At 47.6% G+C, this 23,480-nt stretch overlaps 1 protein-coding gene across 2 annotated transcripts in view; it reads right to left on the bottom strand.

Moving 5' to 3' along the window:
• The window catches only part of ARHGEF33 (Rho guanine nucleotide exchange factor 33), a 29,348-nt gene that overhangs the window by 4,156 nt on the left and 1,712 nt on the right, over positions 1–23,480 (bottom strand). Inside the window, exons 2-15 of one of the 2 annotated variants that reach the window (XM_077176031.1) lie at positions 21,160–21,314; positions 17,840–17,889; positions 12,352–12,516; positions 10,639–10,760; positions 9,667–9,809; positions 8,597–8,656; positions 7,772–7,987; positions 7,025–7,154; positions 6,166–6,298; positions 5,352–5,435; positions 4,506–4,589; positions 3,621–3,769; positions 2,568–2,726; positions 149–902 (exon numbers count right to left, since the gene is read on the bottom strand). In XM_077176031.1, coding sequence (XP_077032146.1) covers positions 149–902; positions 2,568–2,726; positions 3,621–3,769; positions 4,506–4,589; positions 5,352–5,435; positions 6,166–6,298; positions 7,025–7,154; positions 7,772–7,987; positions 8,597–8,656; positions 9,667–9,809; positions 10,639–10,760; positions 12,352–12,516; positions 17,840–17,889; positions 21,160–21,181 — 2,271 coding nt within the window. In that variant the 5' untranslated portion in view covers positions 21,182–21,314. The remainder of the gene's footprint in view (positions 1–148; positions 903–2,567; positions 2,727–3,620; positions 3,770–4,505; positions 4,590–5,351; positions 5,436–6,165; positions 6,299–7,024; positions 7,155–7,771; positions 7,988–8,596; positions 8,657–9,666; positions 9,810–10,638; positions 10,761–12,351; positions 12,517–17,839; positions 17,890–21,159; positions 21,315–23,480) is intronic. The other variant, XM_077176032.1, reaches the window with a different exon arrangement.

The following is a 23,480-nucleotide window of genomic DNA, read 5'->3' as shown; positions in this document are numbered from 1 at the left end:
ACGAGCAGTTGAGGTCTTGGAATGTGTGGGCTTGAAAGCTGTTTTGGCATGTTCTACTCTAACTGTATCTCACATCTTTCTCCTGCTGCTGCTGCTGCTGCACCACCATGTGCCATTTTTTTTCCTCCTCCTATTTAAGCCTCCTTACTTCCAAAAAGCTCGGTTTTTCACCCGCTCCTCTCTGTGGGGGGAAGTAGCTCCTTTGGGAGCTTCGGGATGAGGCTGAGATCATGTGAGGCTGAACATTCCTGTCCTGCTTCTGCTGCAGACGGCTCCCACTGCTGCTCCGTGTGCTGTAGAGTCTGGTGCTCACGCCCTCCGCGCTGCGCGGCAGCTCCTTCAGGGACCTGCTCAGCTGCTTCCCTTTGCTGTGGAACATCTCACGCTTGTAGGTGCTGCTGCTCACGGGAGTGCAGCTCTTAGGCAGTGGCTGCAAGGCATGGTCTGTCCTCTCCGGTTCTGAGGTGAAGTTCACAGGCCTAAGGAAGCAAATATCCAAGCTGGACTCGGAAGAGGCCGGGGAGCAGTTCTCAAAGAGAGCAAGGTTTTGGAAGGTGTCATCTTCGTAAGGGCCTGGCATGGTGAAAACCTCCCCAGGGTAGTCAAACTCTTCGTAGCTTGGTGCAAAGTTCCTGGCATCCTGCAGCAGCTCCACGGAGGTTCTGATGGCTCTCTCAGTGTTCCCCACCGCGTCAGCCGGCGGCGCTTCGTACTCCATTTCAGGGATGGATTGCAAGGGGGCCGTCAAGGCCTTGAGTTCCTGCTCTGTCAGCTGAGAGGAGGCAAGGATGTTCTCTGGCCTCTCGTGTTTTCTGCTTTCCATCTCCCAGTCAGGGGGCTTTACAGCCTGGATGTTCTCCATCACTGTTGGCTGCGGTTTCTTCATCTGCGGCATCAAATGCCTTAGAAATAAAAAACAAAGCAAAACAAAAAAACAGACAGAAGTGGAATACTAAAGGATGACAGAGACAGCATGATAAATTCCCCCCACCCCTCCACTCCCCCAGCCCTCTTGTGTTGATTTTATGGCCAAAAGGTACTCTCCTGTCTTGGAGAACAGTAACAGGTGTTTCTTACAGAAATGGCCTGGCTGGTTAGGAGGACTAAACTTGGAAAGACAGAACTGCTTATCCAGTAGCTTTGTCTGACTTTTGTATTTTACAGCATGAAATGAATAGAAACTGAGATGAGAAGCCAACTGCTCTATCTCTCTCCTGCTCATCTGCATTTTATATTCTAACTTTTCTTCTCTCTCTGTAATGTAGGAGCTGTGCCTCACTTTCCTGTGGTCTGGTTGTCTTTACCCCTTGGGTAAAGTGACTCTGTCCCCAAAATGTGTCAGGAGTACTTGGAGGGCTCCTACCCTCCATGTGTTCCAGCTGAGTCTTTAGCTCAGGATGAATTTGGGGGTGATGCCAGCTGAGGCTACCAAGGTGGAGGCCTGGAGAAATCTGTGTGTGAGAGGAGGGAGATTGGCTTGGGCAGTGTGGGGAGAAGGAGGCTAAGGACTGATCTATAACACAGCTAACAGAGGAGCTCTGGGAATGATGCAGCCAAACTCTTGTTAGTATCAAATGAGCAAAGAAAGCACAATAGCCACAAATTGCCAGCATAAGAATAAAGGTAAGTCTAGAGTGTTTCTCTGATCATCATCTCATTTGGCACCTGTCAGGCTGGAAATGGCCAAAGGGGAACCATATGAGGAGTGGCTGAGGACACTTGGTCTGTTCAGCCTGGAGGAGACTGAGGGGAGACCTCATTGCAGTTTGCAGCTTCCTCATGAGGGACAGCAGAGGGGCAGACATGGATCTCTTCTCTCTGGTGACCAGTGACAGGACCTGAGGGAATGGCTTAGAGTTGTGTCAGGGGAGGTTTAGGTTGGATATTAGGAAAAGTTTCTTCACCCAGGGGGTGGTTGGGCACTGAACAGGCTCCCCAGGGCAATGGTCACAGCACCAGCCTGACAGAGTTCAAGAGGTGTTTGCACAAAGCTCTCAGGCACACTGTGTGACTCTTGAGGATGGTTCTGTGTAGAGCCATGAGCTGGACTCAATGATTCTTGTCCTTTACAACTAGAATATTTTGTGATTCTGTGAAGATTTCCAGGTGTTACCAGTAGCCCTGTCTGTCTTAGTCTTGTGTCTTTTTGAACCCATTTTGTACTTGTATCTTGTGATAGCAAATCACATCATTCCATTATGTGCTGTGTGGAAAAGTATTTTTTTCCCTGCTCTGAGACCTTGGTCCTGTTTCCCAGCTCTTGTAATGTTAACAGTGAATAATGCAGAGTGTTATTATGCACACCACTGTCAGGCCTAAACCAATTCATGTCCTCCCTCATGTACTGCCTTAGCAGGCAGCCCTGGCTAGAGCTCTGAAACATCCCCTCCTTGTAAACCACACAGCAGGGGATAGCAGGATGGAGCCAGCCCTCCATCTCTCTTTCCATATACAGGGAGTGGTTTTGGAAATTACAGCCTGTAGCTGCCTGGTGTCACTGGCATGGGGTGGGTGAGGAGAGATTTTCAGCCTACTTTGAAAGCTGCCCACAAGGACCACAGGCTTACGGGGTAGTTGTGCCAGAGGAAGGTGCTGCTGGGAATGACTGGATGGCCTCTTCAGTGTGGATCCCACTGTCCCGCATTGATGCTGCACTGGGTGTTGGAGAAACCTCCTGGCTTGTGCACTGGGAGGTGAGACCTTTGTACAGCTTCACCAGGGATGACCTGAGGGAGGAGAAATCCATCGTCGGGCTAAGAAATAAGGCAGGGAATGAGCACGAGCGTGTAGAATCACAGAAAACAGGACTGGGAGGGACCTTAATATTCCTGTTCACCTCTGCCCACCCCAAGGAAGAGCCTGTTCCACCTATTCTGCTCCAGCCAGCAGGGCATCCTGCTTTCTGTGGTTTCTTAACACCTCTCCTGATTGCAGTCCCTCCCCAGCAATCTGCTCCAGCCCTTTACCACTCTCCATACTTGGAAGCTTCCCTTGAAATTTGATCTTGTCCTACTCCTCAGGTAAATCATCACAAAGAGCAAAGGCAACCAGATTCTGATTTTTACTAAAAGCCTTGATTTCAATGAACTGTTCTGAACTGCAACTTGAGAATCTACATTCAGGGTAATTTCTGTCATAGTTCAACTCAAACAGGTTATGGGAGGCTTTTGTTTCTCCTACTTCCTCCCCCAGAAAAATAAAATAACATCATTCTTTTGGAGTCTCAGTCCATAAGGGAAACAGTCCTCACCCTCAGCAGGGCCTGGAGCTGCCAGTCCTAAATCCCCATGTGTTTTCCCACTTGGGAGTGACTTTGCCACCAGCTTAAGGAATCAAATGATTCCATGAAACATGTGGCTGCTTTATTTAGAAGGATTTAGAAGTGATTTTTCTTTTGCTCTCAGAGTTAAGGAGAAGGGCCCACCCCAAATCTGACCTCAGTTTGGAGGGCAAATGCCAATAGTGGTTCTTCTCCAGCATTCAGATGCAAAGGGCTTTGTTTTATTTCAACAGAGCAATGTGCCTGTTGATCTTGCCTGGACCTAAACCCCCTGTTTGCCAGGCTTCCCCCACCCCTCCTTTCCCTGGTGACAGAGAGAATGAGCTGATGTTGTGCTTACTTCTTCAGCTTTTTCCTCTTCTGTATCAGCAGATCTTCATTGCACTGGAAGAGGAGGCTGTAGTGTGAGATGAAAACGCGGAGGCGCTGCACACACACCAGCAGCAGGTAATAGTCAGGGTGCTCTTGCTCCGTGAACTTCAGGACATTCTGAGGCACAGAGGAGAGCAGGCTGTTTGGAGGCTGTCCTGACCCTTTCTGGGGAGAAGGCACTATTGGAACCATGGATTAGCGCTCTGGAGTGCTCATGGCAGTGCCCTGGGAGAGCTTTGCTAGGCACCCTGAGTTTCTGAGGGATATGGATGGGGACTGCCTCCCACTAGCCCAGTGCAAATGCACAAGGAACCACTGTAAATGTAATCACAAGATATGTGGGTGATGCAATGGTGGAGTTTAGCTTAGGGGGAATAAACCAGTGGTTTGATTTTCTAGGGCTTGCTTTCTGTATATTTGCCTTGTCTGAAATGTTCCAGTACAATTCAGATAAGCCTTCTGTGAACCAGAACTCCTTTTATCAGCCATCTCTCTGTAGGATAGGTTGTTGGGCCCTAGGAGCCCTCTCAGATGTGTCCCATCCCATCTCTGGCCTCCTGTTTTCCCAGAGCAGCAGACAGCAGAGCCTTTGGCTTCCCAGGGGACAAAAGCTGTTTCTGTCAGGCCAACTGGAGAAACTGGCAAGTATAAGTAAGCCTCATGTGAAAAAGATGAAACTTAACCTATTGTTAGCTGGCTTTCCCTTTAAAAGTTTTGTTGGTTTTTTTTTCTTCAAAGAACCCACTGGGTTTGTCAGGACCCTGTACCTGTACAGGCCCAAATACCAGCTCTGAGTTAAAAGTCATCTGATGTGATTAGAGTTCAAAGCACAGTTTCCATCCTGGGGCCCTACCTGTAGATGAATAAGGTATTCAGGGATTCGCTGGACTATATGAAAGAACAGAATGTAGAGATCAGACTTGATTTCTTCTTCTACCTGAAATAGAGAAAGTAACTTAAGAGTCTTTTCCACCCATAAAACACATCTCCTTCTCGATGGTTCTGTGGTTTAATGAGTAGTTGTGCTGTAAGGAGTTACAACAGTCACAGGGGCACACCAGGCATTTAGGTTGGGAATTATCTACTAGGGACACTCAGCCTAATAAAGAAGGGGGGCACGTTGAAAGTGCACTAGTTAAGTTTCAGTGAAATCCCAAGAAGACACTGTTGCTCAGAATGAAGTTCTTAGTTTAGGCTCAAATTAATTGAACAAAATGAGATTGACTTCTAAATTAAAATATATTGGAAGCAAGCAAATGGGGTTAGGTTACTGCACTTTAAACTACCTTTATATTTAACTTTCTAAGTTTAAACCAAGAATCCAGACCCAAATAGATGAAGCTGAAAGTGAAGACTCTTTTCTCTATAAAGGACTCAATCCCTCTGTTTGGATGAGTCCTCCATTTTCCAGGAGACAGTTCCTGGAGAAGGTCTGGATAGCGGATAGCACCTGCATGGGCAAGCTTTTGGGAGGTTTAATCTGAGACATTGTTTCATGGCACAGCAGAAAAGCTGCTTTGATTTCAGACAGTGAGGAAGGTGTTAAAGCTGCCTTTTGTAGGTGCCAGTCAGCCATGGCAACCTCCAGGAAACAGGACAAGTGGATTGGCAGGAGAGTCCTATCATGGGCAGGCATAACAGGAGAGATCCAGGCTTGCATGTTGCCTTGCATGTGCTGGGAAGCAGGCAGGAAGTTTACCTCCTTCAGGATCACCACGTGGATCAGAGAGATGCATTCTGGCAGGTCCCTCAGGTAAGCAACGTAGTAGTCCAGAAAATTATTCTTACAAAAGAGAAGAACACACAAACTTAATTGAGATTTTTGGTCACAGAGCCAACCAAACTGTTAATTCCCCACCATCACTGCTGGAAGGTCACCAATGCAGCAGAGCTGCTGTTTCATTCCTTCAGGGCTTGGAACTTGTCAGGAAAGTCTGTTTTACAAAATATGTTCAGCTGTTGAGCACAGTGTATAAAGCTTTACTGCAGGTGCGGAGGGGTAGAGAGGCTCTTCTTATCTAAGATTCTTAAAATTTATAAAGTATCAGATGAGTTTTTACACATCCCTGCTGCTCACCAGGGCAACAGAAGTGAATGCAAGAAATCATGTGGGCCTGTGCCTGCCCACCTGCTTGTCAGAACTCTGAGCAAGGTGTACTGGGGCGCAGGGGAGCATCAGAACCCCTCTTTTTTCACACCCTCACTGGAAATACAGCCATTCAAGCTGTCAAGGCTCACCTGTGGCTCCTGCAAGCAGGTCTGGGTCTCATGTAGTTTATGGAGCTGTGCTATGGGGCTGCTTGCGCACAGGTGCATCTGGCATGTGGGATCCCTGAACACCAGAGGGGCTGCCATGGCCCAGGACTGTGCTCCAAGGGGGTTTCTGAAAGGCCTTGCCCTTCAGACCACAGCTGCACAACACAGCCCCTCTGTTTAAGGTGTCTTGGTCCACCTGCACCTCAATAAAATGTAATGAAACATGACAGAAGATTCTGGAGAGGTCTTTAACATACCTCATCATTTGTCAGCTTCAGGAAGATGTCTCCTAGGATCCCTTGTCGTGGCCAGCTCAGGACTCTCTCCTGGAGAGCGTGCAGTAAATCCACGTGCTGCTGCACCAGGAACCGCAAAGAGTTGGGGAAAAAGCTGATGGGAGACCAAATCAGACTGGTTACACAGAGCAAAACCTCATCCCTAATAAGTGAAATCTGCTGAGGTGAGCATTCCTGAGTGCTCAGCACAGCCTTGCAGGTGTAATATTGACTGCACTATTATTGCTACAATAGCATAGGTGTTACTGACTCCTGTAGCTGGAGCCCTGGCTGCATTGGGGGATCCTGGTTTGGCTGCTGTGTACACACAAGTACCCTCTCCAGCTGGCCATTAATAAAGGGTTTTGAAAGCTCCTTAGGCTTTCCTTGCAATGCATTGAGTAGCTGACCAGAATTAGCAGCACTAAAAAGCCCCAGGCAATGCTGCAGTGGCTGATGATGCAGGACCATGGCCCTGAGCCATCCCACTGAGAGCTTGGAGGAGAGCTCCACAGCTTTCTGTGTTGTCCCATTTGTCAGGCCCTTTCACAAGACAACCCACTGATGCAGAGCTGGTCAAAATGTGCTACTGCCTTTCTGCCACTTCATGTTGATTTCACCCAGAATCAGAAAGAAGATTGTGGACAAGATGCAAGGGACAGGCAGGAATGTCTTTAATGACTGCAAAAACCTCCCAGTGCCTCCAGTTTTCAACTAGAAATAAACTAAGTGTTGAAAGATTTCTGTGTGGATGTAAGAAAAGTTTATGAGGTGATAATGCAGAAGTAATATTGACTGAAGCAAACTCTCCAAAAGACAGAGAGCACATTACATCAAATACCTTCTCTCTTTGGTGCTTCTTTTCACATCTGGCCCTTGCAGTGTGGCCTTGATCTTCAGGATGAGGGAAAGGTTGATGACATACTTCCTTTCTGACTCCAGCAGCTCCAAGGCGATGTTCTGCCTTTTGGCTTCCAGAAGATAAGGGTTAAGTTTAAAAATAAGAAAATACTGACCTCAAGGACAGCTGCATGTTAGACTGGTGAGGGGATCATGAAAGGAGAAACTTGTTTAAAAATTATATCAATGCCTCATCTTTTTCTGTCTTCTTTACTGAAAATGTAAAACTTCACCCTGATGCTACAGCATGCCCCAGCCATGACCAGTGCCTCTGTTTGCTAAGAAAGCTCCAAAGCAGATGTATTTCCCCGTATGAATACAAAATTTTTCTAAGAATAACAAAACAAGCAATCAAAGGCAAAACAACTCATATTAGGGTTTCCCATCCTGAAGAAACCCTGCAGAATAAGCAGTTGTATTTTTCACCCACTTAAGCACCTACTCTGCTGCAATCCCATCAGTACTCTGAACCTGACAAGTCTTGGAAAGGAGAAGGGCTGTCCTGGGTACAGAGTGGTTCTGTCAGTCACACAGCCCAACAGATACTCCAGAGGTCTTCGAGTGTGAGGCCCTGAGAGATTACCCCCAGCAACAGAAACTGGCCTGTGTGTCTCCCTCCATGGATGCTGGTCACCAGCCAGCTCATACCAGCTTTGAGCCTCCCTAGCCAGAGTTTTCTACTCCTTACCAGCCAAAGAGGGTTCACATATTATGTTGTCTGCTGAGCTGTATCTGCTTTGGCCCATGTCTTTCCCTCTCTCTGGTTGCTCTTTGGAAATGTATTCATCTCCCCAGTCCTTGGTGTCCTTGGGCTGCTTCCATACTGTTGATGGCAGATGCATTTTCGACTGTCCCTCTGTTGCCAGGGAAGGCTTGAGGCTGTCATCTGTCTCTATGGCTGCTCCTGCAATGACAGACAGCTCTATGGACTCTGACATCTCAGCATCTCTCGGACAGGTTATGCTGCAACAAGCAGTGTTCCCATCCACTTGAAGCACTGGAAGGTGAATTTGGAGCATTCTTTGTGCTTCACAAGGGCTGTAGCCTTGTAGAATTAATTAACAAAGGAAGTGCAGTTGGTAAGTTCTTCAGCAGAACAGAAGAGTTTGCACTCTTCCAGCGTTTATTTTCAAGCCAAATAAGGTCCAAAATTAGACAGATGTTAGAGAAGCAGAAACACCTTCTTTTCCCAAGTGGGAAAAGTGGTGCTCTCACTATTCTTTGTCACATCAAGAAGCTTCAATTCTTCCTTTCTGCAAAAGCACATTCTATCTAAGAAAGCAACAGCAGAAAGGCTTTCTCTGCCAAGTCCTTCACAGTAACCACCACAGACACTTCAGGGACACAGGTCTGCCCTCATATCTCAACTGCAAGTAGGAAAATGGAGGTACAGGGCAGAGTGAAAGACATCCCTGTGAAATGCCTTCCCTGAAAGCATTTCTTCAGGGCAGTAAAGCAAGCAATCTAATTGAATCATTGTCCTGCTGTCTTTTGATGCTTGATATTTTATTACCTGGGCCTCCTATGACTTTCACACCTCCTTCTCCCATGGGCATGATCCTGGTGTCAGACACTGTTGAAGAACAAAGGGAACTTTAGCAACAGAAGGCAACTGTAGAGCTTGCTTCTTCCTGCCAAGCCCTGTCAGTAGGGTAAAATCCTCCAGTCTTTCAGTTTTGCTATGAAAACACCCCTGTTGGACTCTCCTGTAAGGAGGATCTTTTCTGCTGGGCTCTTGTCACAAGTCTGTGTTTCAGTAGCCCCTGCAGACAGATAATGTGGGGTCCCTGCTGTGCTCAGTGCTGTGTGACTGCAGAGGAATGTGAGCAGTCTTGGCTGCTCCTGGCATGTAGGTGCAGATTGGTAGACAGTACTCCACCAGAACAAAGAGGATGGAGACCTGACACAGAGACAGGGCTGATATTTTGAGTAGAAAGGAACTTACTGAAGAGGAATGAGACTGGAAAGAAAGGAGCAGTGGGAGAAGTGGGTGAGAAAGGTGGTTGTGCAGGAGGGGTGTGAGGGAGAGGGCTGACATGCCACCTCAGAGCATAGGGCAGAGAAGGGCCACAACTGTTAGGAGGTTCTGAGCAAAAGAGAGTAGAAAACAGCACATGGTTTTCATCTAATCTCTGCCTTTGTTGACATTTTAAATGAATATGTTTTTATTATCTTCCTATCTGAACAGCAAGAGAGTGACCCAGCTTAGACCTCCAGACTTAATTATTATATAATGAAAGGCTCTGGTCCATCTCCTTTTCTTTGATTCCAACTTCCAAGTGTTTGGCAGTTGACAGTGTTTTCTTCATCAAAGTGTGATCCTCCTTCCTGTGCCCTGCTCCCTCACACAGAAACAAAACCAGGATTTTTATCAAGAGCCCCCATTTGGTTCTGTATCAGTGCCACTGGCACTACAGGAATGAAGATCCAGCCTGTATCCCTCTCCTTGGAGGAGGCAAGAAATGGCTGTTGAGACAGTGTTTGCAAAGCAAATACTTCCTGAACCCAGGTTATCCCAGTGATCTTTTTCTGTTTTTTTTTTTTTTTGAGGAAGGCACTGCATTTGCCTACTCTGTTTCCTACCTTTTTCATAAGTCACGTTGTGTAAAAGACTTGTAAAATCTTCATTGATCAGCACAGGTTCTGGGAGGTTGATGGATCGAAACGGGCTGCCCTGGAGAGGTGTTGGCACTGTCTGTGACCCGTGGTCATCCTTCTGTGCTCTCCTGTACAAACACAAAGAATGAGGTGCTTGGAAAGTCTGAATGCTACAGGTAAAGCTCCTACACTACATTTGTGGCCTACACTGTCAGAAATAGGACAACTCTAGCAGAGACCAGGAAAGGAGCTGGCTTTGATGGAATTGGCAGTTCATGAACAATGTTCTGGAAATAACTTCCACTGGCTACAGGAGAAGGTTATTTCAGATCTATTATTTTGCAGAGCATATTTCATCTAATTAAATAGCTTAATTAGCTGAGGGGCTAGCCTAGATTTGCAAAGTGTTTGCATCAAGGCAGCTGTATAGACTCATGATCAAAACTCTCTTTTCAGAAGGGGGCTAATTAGGACCAAGCTGGACCAAGCTGCTTCATCACAGCATCAGTGTGAGAACATTCTCTGACTGCTCAGAGGTGAAAAGGCTGGTGACAGGAAAGCAGGGCAGGACTGCACCATCAGGAGCCCATGGAGTCCTGCAAGCTTGGAAGGGGAAATTGCAGTGCTGTTGTCTGAATGGTGGAGGCTTCTGACTTTCAACAGCCCCAGCATGTCTTTAGTGGGTCTCAGTTCCACCGGGCCCTGGTTCTCCAAGGAGCTGCCGGGAGCTGTTTTGCTGTTGGAATCACAGTGAAGTGTTAGCATTTTTCTTTTGTCTTTGCTCTGTGAGGTGTGTGTCTAGGAGTCTGGGGTGAGCTGTAGCATTTCTGGTCATAAACAGGGTTGATACACACATCCAGCCAGGAAAAAAATTAAGAAATTATGCTATACAGAAAGGAACAAAATGGACACCACTGCTAATTAGCGTTTTCAGGACCCTGGAGTTTGGGTCCTTACTTAGCTTTCATTTTCCGTGATTCCCGCCGCTTCTCTTGCTGCAGCTGCTCAATTTTCTGTTGCATTTCCTCCTGCTTGGCACTGATTTCTTCAATCATTGACTTTGCATCGCTGAGCTCCTCCTGAGAAACAGGCAAAAGCACAGCATTCCCAGGGTGCCCATCAGCCCTACGTGGCACAACTCTGAGTGCTGGCTGGTGTACACAGAAGGTGCTGCAGGGTGCTCTGGGGAGTGGCTCTGTGATTAGACACTGTTCCTTTGCAAGGCCAGCATGTGTGACACGTGCTGTGCACAACATGGCACAGTGTGGCAATCCTTAATTCTACAGGCCACTCACCCAAGCCAGTGTGGTGCCACATGATCAAGGCACTGGTGGGAGATGAGACTCATCCACCACCAGCTGAAAGCACTGGGAAGACTCCTGCCCTTAATGGCATTTGGAGGTGGGCCTTAGGGAGCACATTTCCCTCTGCAGTTTTCCAGCATGTGTATTCACATGTTGCACCTGGTTCAGATCCCAGTGTGAGCACTCACATGTATAAGCTTTTGCCTATCAGGCCATGGATCTGCCCTTTTAGCCTGGTTTTCTAAGGAAACGAGGCCCTCCATATCCTCCCTGTCCATCCTCCCTCAAGCAGTTTCAGCCAAGCCTTACTCAGATGTAGAGCTCTGATGCACGAAGTTCCTGCAGGTTCCATGAACGTGAGCAGCAGGATTGAGGAAAAATACTCAAGAGTTTCATGTAAATCAAAGGATTTCCCCCAAGTAAGGAGGTGACTTCACTGGGATCTCAGTGTTTGAATAGCCAACATGGGCATAAGGCAGAGGGAGAGCAGCCTTTGCTCCTCCTGTTGCTTGCATAATTCTTTGTATCTGCATTTTAAATCCCCTTTTCCCCTATGACAATGTCCTGGGTAGCCCTGTGTCTGGTTGCTCTGAAACCTCTCCCATATGCCCTTGCCCTTTTTGTTGTCTTCCTTGCTCATCTGGCACTGAGGGCTCCTTTTGCCTGGTGCCATCTGTCTCCCTGTCACAGGGTTAGTAATGGGCCTTTTCAGTAAGCACACAAGATTTTATTGACTCAGCAAACTCCCCTGGAGAAAATTTGCAATAAAAACTATAAAAGAGTTCCTCTGCCTGCCTCGCCATCCAGTTTCTGCATGGAGACACTGGCTGGTCTAAAGTGTACATCAAGCCTTCTTGCTAGGCTGTCTCTCCAGCCCTTTGTCTTTATCCTCTTGGGCCAGATCAAACCAGGCAGTACTTCCTCCCAGCCATGTGGAAATGCGACTTCAAAAGGCTTTAGGGTTTTGTGTTAATTTGCTGCTCCCCAGTGGCTTTGGTTCCTGCAGGAAATGCAGGAGACCTGACCCAGGGAGAGGTGTGGGACAGTGGCCCAGCAGTAGCCTGTGAGCAGGCCATAAACCCATGGCATGTGCAGCCCAGAGCAAGGGCTGCTTTGTGCCCAGGTAAGTCTTAGCATTGCCTCATGGCTAGTCAAGAAGGCTAAATAGGCCAGAGTGTGGGATACTTGTGAGTTGGAGCAGTGAAGGGAGACCCAAAGCCAAAGGAAGTACCCCAGGTGTATCCAAAACAATTGCTCACTTATTTTCTTTGCAAACAGGGAGCACTGATGGAGGCAGGGGAATGCTTCCCTCTGCCAGCCAAGCTCACGTGGAATGCATGCAGTTCCCCACAGGTCACACTCCTACCTTGAACGTGTTGAGGGAATTCTTCATCTCAGCCACCTTCTCTTCCATGGCACAGCGGCAGCTCTTGACCTTCTCTTCCAGGGCATACTCTCCATGCTGGATGCGTGACAGCTCCTGCATTGCTTCTGTGAAACCTGCCTTCAGCTCAGAGGCCAATGCCTGCAACTACAGCAACCACAAACAGCTGGGTTCAGTCCCTCCTCCCAGGCTCAGGTGTTTGTGTCCCCGAGGGTCACAAAGGCTGGGTGTAACCCATCCTGTAAGGTGCTGTCCTCTTTCTCCTCCTCCTTTCATGGCTGGGAAACATGGGGAGAGGTTTGGCCCCTGCTGCAGCCTCGGTACAGAGTAGGAGGTGTTTGTCTTGGGCAATCAATGTGCCCTTTTTTCAGAACTTGTTTTAAAAACTTTTTTGAGTTTTTCCAGGCTCCCTGGCAGTTTGCAGCCTGTCAGCCTGTAGTAGGAGAGGACAGCCTGAAACATGCCAAGAAGGTTTGCAATAACAGCAGCCAGATTATTAATCTCCAAAGCAGCTGAGCAATCAAGAACGTGTCTGGTTTTGAGCAAGTCCTCCTCCCACATGTGCTCGTGGGGCTGGTACTCTCCCCACACAGGTCTAACCCCTCGCTCTCCAAGGGCTGTGGAGAAGCTCTGTCCTTTGCCACAGGCCCTTTCCATGGAAGGAGGCAGCTCTAACTTGTGCTGGGGGGGGAACAGGAGGTTTTCCCCTGGCATACAGTGACACTGTGCCCACTCTCTCTGTTTTCTGTCCCTAGAGGCCCTGGTGCTCACCACCTAAGCTGGAGGCAGCCAGTGATAGCTGGGTGAAGCAGGAGATGGACTGGGGCAAGCCAGGCTGGCAGAGCAAGCAGACAAGGCAGGTGTGGAGGTGGGCAGTGAGGGGGATCAGCAGCTGGCACAGAGCTAAGCAGGGAATTCCCTCCTGGGAGCAGCTCGGGCTGGTGAGCCTGACTCTGCCCCAGTGCTGTGAGCGAGGCTCGTGCTGCCTGCACAAAGCCCACAGCGAGGTCGCGGCCCAAGGCGCTTCGGCACAGAGGTTTTTACCTTTACAACAGAAATGCGGCCTAACATCTGGTTATAAACTGAGTCCAAAACGGGAGCACTGCTGGTAAGCGGAGAGCCACCCCGGGAACTCAGGCGCTTGAGTCCTGCAAATGGAGCAGAGATGGCTTCCGATACCTCGGGGCAATGGCACGCACCAGCCTCCTCTGGTCAAGGCTGGCAGTGTCTTTCCAGAGGATGTCTGCCTGCCATCCCCAGCACTCACCCCACAGCCCCCACTCTGAGCATTTCCAGAGTGCCTGGGTAGGAGGAGCAGGACTGACAGGAACCACAGGCACTGGGACAGTGCAGAGGGGAGCAGGAGGCTGAGGACATCTTCCTCCATCAGGATGAAGCCCTGAGTCCCCAAGCCAGCTGGAGTTCCAGACTCCTTGGATGAACACTTTCCCCCACCCCTCCTGGCCACAGTGTCACCCTGTGACCTGTGAATGTAGCCTGAAGGGTTAGAGGGGGTGCTTAGGGCAGACAATGACCACACTGCTTCTGATATCTCAGCCCAGATGGTCATGGCATCATCAGACATCCTAACATATGTGCCTGGAGAAGGGGGAGGGAGGGTTATAAAGTACTGTGACTGTGCAAAATGTTAATATTCCCATCCTTGCTCGCAGGTGCTTGACAGACTTTCCCCCCTGAGCTGACATGGCCAAGGCACAGTCTGTCTGCCAGCCTGCATCAGGGCTGGGCATCACACACTGCCCTCCAAGTGACAAGGGTTCATTTGCAAGATCTGTCCCTTCCAACTGGAATATCTATTCCATTCTAACCTATGCTATCCATTTTAGAGATCTGCTTCAGGATGGAGATATCACAGCCCCAAGTCTTGCTAGCAGTGAAGCAGTCCTGGAGATAACATGGTCTGGGGAGAATAGCTGAGAATGAAATGGTTCTGCCCACAAGCCTGGTCATCTCCTTCTCAGATGCTTCCAGAAAGGGGGTAAACTACACAGATCCTTTGAAGGGTATAGGGATGGGAATCATTGCTGATCTTGAGGTTTCAGAGTAAGAAATGCTGCAAAGCATCAGCAAAAGTGGACCACTGCAGAAGGTTTGCTGTCCATGTGCACTGAAACACTCTATGAAAGCAGAGTTCAGCCAACATAAGGAAAGACTTGGATTAGAGCCTGGACGAAATATCCTCTGCATCTGAGAGCAGACAGTGACCTGTTATTTTGGTATTTGCTTTTGGCCAATCTCTGCTTTTGTGGTGACAGTGCTAGCTTAGTTTCTTTGTGTGTCCATCTCAGTGCTCCAGAGCCCAGCCTGAGTCTGCCCTGCCCCATATGTCCTTCCTCAGCCCCATGCAGCTTGCAGTGGCTGTTTCAGACACTGAAATGCATCCTTGTGTTCTGCTTGAGGGATGAATGCAGCCAGAAACACCAACCAGCCACAGAGCTTGTCTGATGGAACAAGAAGTGCTGAAACCCTGAGCAGGTCAGGGTTAGCATAGAGGGGAAATACATTCTTGTTGCATTGGATGCAGAGTTGATCCAAAATCAAGTGAAGTGGTACAGGAACAGCACATTATCTTTAAACTCTTGCCAAGCATGGTGTAGCTATGGATTTTAGTTTGAGCTCATTTCTAAAAGCAAGCTGTAGAAAACCATCCTTTAAATCCCATAAGCTGTTAAAACAGATGGAAGCCATTGAGGTATCAGGCCCTGCCCATGTCTTGGCCAAGTGACAGAGCTCTGTCTCCACAGGGATGGCCTATGCCTACAGGACCAGAGAGGTACTTCACAGGTTTGTGACCCTCTGGAAAGTCAAGCCAACTCTGTGTTTCTAAAGTTTCTAAGTGCAACACATACCAAAAAAGACAGATTGTGTAATACAGCAACAGTTAAACCGTAATGTGTTGCCCTGGCTCACTTATTCATGGGACTAAAGATGTAATTTAACATTTAAGTTGTGGAATTTAAGAAACAATAACTTAAATTGAACTAATGCCTAGAGGATAAATGAATCTGCACAGTCACAGGGAGTCCTTCAAACCTGTCCAACAACTGTTCAAAAAAAGCATTTAGGCATCTAAATAATTTAGTACCAGGTACAGATTTCAGCGCCCATCTGGCTTTGGACGGTGGCCCTCAAACCTGACAAAGCAGAGCAGTGAGGGATCCAGTGCCATGTGTCTGTAGGTATGTCTTTCTTGGGCCCCATGCCTCCTATTTCACCTGTTGCCCTGATGTTTTTCAGCTCTGTGTGGAAAAATCATGCTGTTCACAAAGGGTGCACAGGACTGATGCTGCTTCCTGGAGCCAAGGCAGCAAAACTGCAGAGTCTCCCCCCTCTCTCTTGGTGGGTGCCAGCAATTTGAGACATTAGTAAAAGATAACAACAGTCCTTGCAGCCTAAAGATTTGTTCAGGCTTTGAGGCAGCCCAGGGAGGATGGTTCTGCACAGCAGATGGGGATGGTTTATGGAAGGAAGGAGTGGGATGGAAAGAGGGCAGCAGAGCCTTGGTGAGCTGGGTCACTATCCTGGCTGCCACTGAAAGGATAAGAGGGAGCCCTGCCTTCTCTGAGTAGCTGTGTCCCCACAGGTTCCCCCAGCACTGGCCAGGCTGTCCAGGGCCCTGTCTCCACAGGGATGGCCATTTGCACCTGTGGCAGCTGCCTCAGTCCTACACTAGAACAGGACCTTCTGTCTGGGACCTTGAGCTGGAGCCTGTTAAAAGCAGTAGAAAACAGGCTCATGATAAAGAAATACTGCACAGAACAATTCTGCTGTTATAAATATATCCTTGAAAAGAGCAGAACCTTCTGTGGCCCTGAAGGAGTACTGTCTGTGGTGCTTCCCCAGCTTATCTACTGTCCATCACTGCACATCTTTTGGGGCTGCTCTGAAGAAGTAAATAGACACTGTGTCTCTCAAAGGAGGGCTGCCTGAGGACACTGCTTGAAACCAATCTGGCACAAAGTCCAGTGTTTGACACAAGCCCTGGATCTGATTTTTCTGAGTTGTATGATGCATGCTTTTACCAGGAAACAACTAATTTTTAGAACAGCTACTAACTCCTGTGCTTAAGGGCAGCACTCCTACAGCCAAGCATTAGGAAGGCTTGCGGTGCCTCACAGCAGGAAAGCAGCAGAGCTGCAGTCATTTACAGTGGTAAAGAAGCTGGTCCTAGGAGTATATCCAGCATATATATTCCTAGGCAAGGATGGTAGGCATACAGTCAGAGCAGCAGAGAAAGTACAGAAGAGAAGGATGACTTAAAGGGAGCTACAAGTACCCATCAGCCCTTGTTCCACATCTGTGCAGTCCCTTTTGGTAACTGCATCATCCACAGGGCCTTTGCTGAAGCAGAAGGGAGGAGCCAGCTGGTGACTGACATGTAAGGACTCATGAAGGTACCCATGTGTCAGCTGGAAAACAACATGTGTGCTTGGTGTTTCCAGCACACAGTCCATGTGCATGCTGGATGCACTGTGCTGGACCCCTGGAGCTGTCTGGATGGGAAAAGAGGATGAGATGACAGAAGTGCTGGGTAGCTCATGGAAAGCAGTGCCTTCTCCACTTGCCATGGTGCACTTGCAAGCAATTATGGACATAAGTGTTGCAATGGTGACAAGGGAGGTCTCAAATAGTCTGGATTTCCACTTCAGGGGTATGTTTCCTCTCTCAGATTACAGTTCCATATTGAACCAGACCAGGGATTAAAGTGCTTAAAACATTTCCTGCAGACTGGAAATGAGTAGGAAACATCACTGTGGAAAGGCTGAAACTGCATCTTACAGGATGGATATTCCTTGGGCTGTGGTCATAGACAATCTTACAGCATCTGTGGTGTCCAATAGCAGCAAAAATGTTAGCCCAAAGACAAGGCAGAGTTCAGGAGGAACTGATCACCAGGGTTTCTAGCTGGGAGGCCAGACAAAGACATGCAGAAAGACTCAACACTCTGGCTGCTCTGGATTAACAGGCAAGAGCACTCCATGGTCTGAGGAGCTGGGAGGCTGCCAGGATAACCCAAAGCCCCACAGAAGGCTTGGGCCCCAGCTGCATAAGACACCCCTGCCCCATGTCAGTCAACAGATCGTTGCTCCTGGGACAGTTCATCAGGTTTGCTGAAAGCTCATCAAAGCTCAGTCATGAAATCTCCCCCAGCCCAGTGAATTGACATTCTCTAGTTGGTGCTAATGATGTCAGTTGCTTAATTAGCTGAGCTCACAAATCACCTGTCTAAATACAACTGGTTGTGAGCAGAGAAATTTTACTGAAAGGTTTTTTAAGATGAGGCCCAAGATGTATGGTATTTATTCATGCAGTGTGCACATTTTGGTTGCCATGTTTCTTGTAAATGCCTACATTTTTCCTTCAACTTAATTTAGCTTTTAACTACTGTTTATATATTAGTAACTCTTTAAACTCTTGGAGTTATTTAGGGCATTTTGCTCATCTTTACCTGGGAAATCTGTGTTGCAGGGGTACTCACAGGCACACTTTCAGTCCCTCCTGTGGGAATAAAGAACTTCAGTCAATTAAAATGACTTATAATGGCTGCTATTAATAACTGGAACAGAGGGTTTGAAGTCCCTCTTGAGGAACAAATCAGTTTTAAAGGACTCAAGTCTCACTTTAGGAGGTCTGAACACCATATCGTTTGTAAAAGAAACTGCAATTATAAAATAGGAATGACTCACCTAAATTCAGATGTTAAATTCACCTTATTTGCTGTCCTTTGTCTGGCCAGAGTTGATCCATGCAAGGAAGTAAGAAAGCTTGTGTGTGCAATTAGGACTAAATTGCTCCCTGTGAAGTGTAGTTCTGTGTACCAGCCTTAGGTAACACCTTTTTTTGTCCTAAAATATTACTGATCTGTTCTCTGCTGAAAGAGTCAATTTTGTCCTCTACTATATCTGTACATATTTCTATTACCTCCACAAAAGGCAAAATACCTTATCTGTATATTTTAAGTTTTATGTTGTCAAAATACAATCCAAGCAGTAATGATGTCTTTTCTAACCTTCCAAAATTACACCTTTTCATTGGTTTTGTCATCCCTGGGGGTTTGTGGTATGGTGATCTCAGCTGATCTTAACATTGCAGCTTAACATTGCTGAAACAGACTTAGCTGATGGAGGAGATTATATCTATTTTGCAGAAGTGTTTGGGACACTGCAGAGACATTATTTCTAGGCATTAATCCTAGAATCATGGAATCATTTGAGTTGGAAGGGACCTTTTTAAGGCCATGTAGTCCAAATGTCTTGTGCAGAAACCTTCAGTTGTCCAACAGAAATCACCTCTGGCTGTGCTCCATTTGAGGCAATTGCAGTCCAATGGCCTTGGTGTTATTCCCTCCATCAGGCTCCCTGGCTGGATCTCACTCCCAGAAAACACCATGCTACTCTGTTCCTCATTCCCCTTGGGAATGCCACTTCAGGAGATGGGTTTCCTCTTGCCTCCAAGGATTTGCCTCACTTATCTCTGCTGTTAAGTCACAGACACTACCAGTAACCCCATGCCCAACTCCAGGGGAAGCCAAGCTCCTTCTTTCCATGCTGGCTACAGGTGCTTGGGGCTTTTCCAACCTGGGCCTTTAAGACCAGGGAAATGCAGTCCTGCAGAGGCTGGAAAATCATGCAGGGAGGACTCTGCACAGTCAGCCAGTGGAAAGTTGAAGCCTGGAAGTCAGAGCTGTACAAGGCATAGCTCCATTCTGATTTTCTTTACCCCTGAGGGGGAATGTGGGTTACCAGCAAGGACACCTATGAAATGGCCCTGTTCTGGTCTCTAGGATTTGTCCTGATTCAGAGGAACTTCCCCCATTATTGCAGAGCAAATTCCCCCATGAATTGCAGAAGGGAGAGGCAGAGAGGCTGTGTGCTCCTCTCTGCCCATGTGCCACTTCCTGCCTGTGCTAGTGGCTCTCTCAGCTGTGGGGTTGAGTAGCTGGGTCAGACACTGAGCCTCTGGGGAATATCCTCTCATGCTCCCTCCTAGGGAAAGCAATAAGCAGCAGGCTGACTGGGAGAAGAGACTATGACTGCAAACTGCCAGCTGTTTGGGGTCAGAACTCATCAGCCAGCCTGCACCAAGTCCCACATTTCAATTTTTAAACTACAGGTTGTTTTCATCTTCAGCTTTGGCCTTTCTGGTTCTTTTTTTTCCATATTTTCTCTGCAACCACATGAATTAGGAACTGACTTTTGGCCAGAAGTTTGTCCTGATGCCTGGAGCTGGGGCTGTGTGTACAGTGACTCTCCTAAATCATGGAAACTGAGGCCCATGCAAGGGCTCTTGCTGGGGGATAGTAAGGACTGACTCAAAGAGAGCAAGAGGACAAGTTTCTGAATTAATAGTACAACACAAACCAGGTGCTGGGAGGACAAAGAGAAGGTGTTTTTACGACATGGGTGGGTGTATTGAGTGCAGAGCTCTGTGAAGGACTGGAGGTGTCAGGTAGAAGCATAGCACAGCAAAGAAGAGCCTCCTCAAATTTTCTTTGGGTGTCTTTCAATCTGATACATAACACAGAGGGCCTGAGCCATGTCCTGCAGAGATCTGTAGGGATCTTTCATGTGGATTTGATTGTGCATCAGTCTGTAATGTCCTTGGATTTACTAAAAGTGAGGAACTGCTCCTGAGTGAGACCATAATTGGAGAGAGGATCACTGCTGCTGTGACTTTACTGCCTCCTTTGCCATGAGCACTCTCTGAATGTACCCAGTCAAAACCCAGATCATTTCTATAAAGTCACTGCAAAGAGCTGAAGCAGAGGAGGCTCCTCACAGTCTCACTGTGGGAAACAAGGGACTTCGTGCATCTCCCAGTTTCTGCAGTGAACATCTGCAGCCCATGAGGGCATAACAATTAATTGGAAAAAATCCCTGAGATAATTTCCTTTTCAGCCTGCTGTAGTGTAAAGGCCTAGGTACACAGACCTAATTTCATCAAATTAGAATAATCATAATAATAATAGAGAAATTAACTTTTCTGATAACTATGCCATGCATAGTGGCAGCACCAAGCACCTTTTAAGAGGGAAAGAGGTGGTCCAGTCTCTCTCCTGAGCTGACAGCTGTGGACACTCCTAGAGCTGCTCCCCCTGCTCACAGTTCCAAGAGTTCCTCACCATATGGACACAGTGCCTCTGAGGTGGCAAGGCAAAGCACAATGCAAGGGCTTTGGGGTGGAAAGCAAGTACCACATTCCTCTGAAAGAAATCAGTAACCACTAAAACCCTGGATTTGAGCTTTTCAGACTTTCTAGAATGCAGCCAACCTTAGCAAGGACTGATTGCATGCAAGCAATGTGGCCTGGATACATCTTGGTGCTTGCAAGATTGGGATTGGTGCAGATATCTATGTTGTGGCACCGATAAGAACAAGAACCCCTCTCTACAAAGCACATGGGGGACAGAAGCAGATCCTCATCACAGCACCCTCATGTAAAACACAGCTTTGGACAGCCACAAGTCTCTCTACATCCTAAGGCAGAAATGGGGCACAAGGCAAGAAAAGGAATGACTTCCCACATTGGACATTACATATGCCACAGGATTATTTCCAGAGAGTAGAGGGAGATGGTTCTAAAATAACTAAAAATGCCAACCCCCAGATATTTCTAAGAACTGAAAGTACTGAACATTTGCCCACAGCTGCCATGGTTGAGAGGTACTCTCAGGGCCTGGCTGGTGGCCAGCAGACAGCTCCTATGAGAGCATGTTTCCCTCTTGCTGCCTTTCATTCTAGCAAGAAGTGAAATAAGAGGATGCTTTACCTTCGTGTTTGTTTGTGTCCATGGCTGCTATGGGGTGTGCGTCCTCGCAGGGACTGCTGTCCTCACTCGGGAGGGCTCTGGCTGGTCACTGGGAACATCCCATGGCTTAGAGCTGCCCACATGTGAGCCCTGGGCTGGGTCAGCTCATCTGAACCCTGAGTGCAGAAAGATGCAGAAAGGGTTTATTGAGCAGAGCTGCTCAAAGTTCAGACAACAGAGAAAGGAGGAGGGATTTGAGAGAGAATGAAGCATCCTAAAGATCTGTTTGGCTTCACAGCGCCTCCACAGAGTGGATGCTGGTACAAACACTTCCCTCCTAGCCCAAAGCCATTTGTGCTTCCATGGAAAGGTGACTAAAAGGTTCTATGAAGTCCCACAGAGACTGTTTTCTCAGCAAGATACTTCCTGTATGAACACTGAATCAAAATATGCTCTAGTTTGAACAGCACATGAACACCTTGCACAGGTGTTCTGCATCCAAGGTCAGCTTTTTGCTAGGCAACCAGTCACCCAAAATCTGCTTGAGACCTGTGTTTGGGCCACAGAAGTACTGCCTTCAGAATGCTGCTGCACAGTTCTGCCAGCACTTTAGGAGCACTTGTCCTGCTGTACCTGCTCTCTCTGTCCACAGCCTCCCTGACTGGGAGGCACAGGAGTGCTGCAAGGCACCTCGATGTGCAGAGGTGTGGCCTCTGTGGGAACCAGGGACAAGAGGGCATGATGCTGTGCCCAAGCCAATCCCATGGTAAAAACAAAAAAATTCTTTTTTGGTATTAGGTATTCCAGAGAATGACAAGACTGCGAGTTGTTTTTAATGTAGCTAAATCTCTCTAGAAGTTTTGAGGACAAGGTATTTAAGAGTGTGTCTCTGAGCAAAACAGACTTACAAATTCAACTTCACTAGCAAAGTTGTTAAAACTTTGCTCCCAATTTAAATTAGTCAGCACCATAGAAAATTCCTGAGACTGGGCTGTTGAACTAGGAACAGTGTGCTTAACAGAGAACTGTTAAGTTCTGTTAGATTAAAAATTCAGAAACTGTTAGTTTTAAAATTCAGAATTGCTTTTGCAATGCTGGGGGAAGAGGAACAAGTTGGAGAGACAAAACAGATATGTAAGAAACATGAACCTCCTCTGTTTTCGCTGAAAACAAAGAAATCAGCATTTTGCTGGAAATTAATTGATCTCATTTTTGCATATTTTTGCCTATTCTATTAAGGACATGTTTAAGCACAGTCTGTGTCCTCTGCAGAGCTCAGGAGTGAGTCTTTGAAACTGGGACACCGGGGATGCCACCATCCCCTCCTGCTCCAGGCAAACCAGTTTTGCTATCTGACTGCACTGCAAAGTAGGTTGACCTTGGTTTAGTGGGTCCAGAAAATCTTATCTATTTTACCAGAATAACTGTGTGTCCTCTATCTGCAGCCTGCAATTTCCTGAGTTACCCCTTGGTTCTTTGTTATGTTAAATAATTGCATTAACATTGGCTACTTCCAGGATTTAGTGCTCACTGCTGTACTTGGTGAATATGTAACATTGCCTCTCTCTCCCTGGTTCTACTGAATTGCTGAATATAAGAAGCAAAACTAACCAGTCCTTCCTCATCACTGGAACAGAACATGAGCCTTGCCCTGGTTTGCAGCGAAGATTTGTCCTCTGTTCCCCCAGCTGTGGGTGGGGAAGCTGTTAAGATTGTCCTCACCAGGGACCAGGATTTCAGGGAGCCTGAGCTGGCTGAACAGTGTCTGGCTTGTGCCTAAAGGGTGCAAAAATGGGTTGGAGAATAAGATTGGTACTTGGCCCTAAGACCCTGGATGGGGGCTGCCTGGTCAAACCATGCCTCTGCTGGCAGTGGACAAGTGCTAAACTCACAACAGAGTCAAGGTGAGCAGGAGCCCTTGTGTGGCTCTAGTTCAGCTTCCTGCTCAAATCAAGAGTAATGTCAAACTTCCTCAGGACTCAGTCCAGCTCCAGTCTGAATAGTTCCCACACTGGAGTCCTCACAGCCTCTCTGGGCCCTCCAGTACCTTGAAGAAGAATATTTTTCCTTACATCCAGTCAGGGTTTCCCTTAGCTGCAGCTTGTACCCAGTGCCTTTCACTTCACCCAGTGCCTTACACTGCACCTCTGGGACGATTCTGGACTCAATCTTTTCCAGCCCCCTTGAGGCAGTTAAATGCTGGAGAGGATCACCCCCTTCATGTTTTTGTCTCAGTCCTGAGCAAGTCCCTCCCTGTGTACCCAGACATGATTCCCTGTGCACATCAGCAGCAAGTGCAAGCCCTCCATGAAGGTCCTTTCCTAAACCACTACCAGGCCTCC

This window comes from Agelaius phoeniceus, chromosome 3 (genome assembly GCF_051311805.1).
Source record: "Agelaius phoeniceus isolate bAgePho1 chromosome 3, bAgePho1.hap1, whole genome shotgun sequence".
In the NCBI taxonomy this organism is placed as follows: domain Eukaryota; kingdom Metazoa; phylum Chordata; class Aves; order Passeriformes; family Icteridae; genus Agelaius; species Agelaius phoeniceus.
Note: the sequence above shows the minus strand (reverse complement) of the source record. Positions and strands in the feature narration are given on the sequence as shown.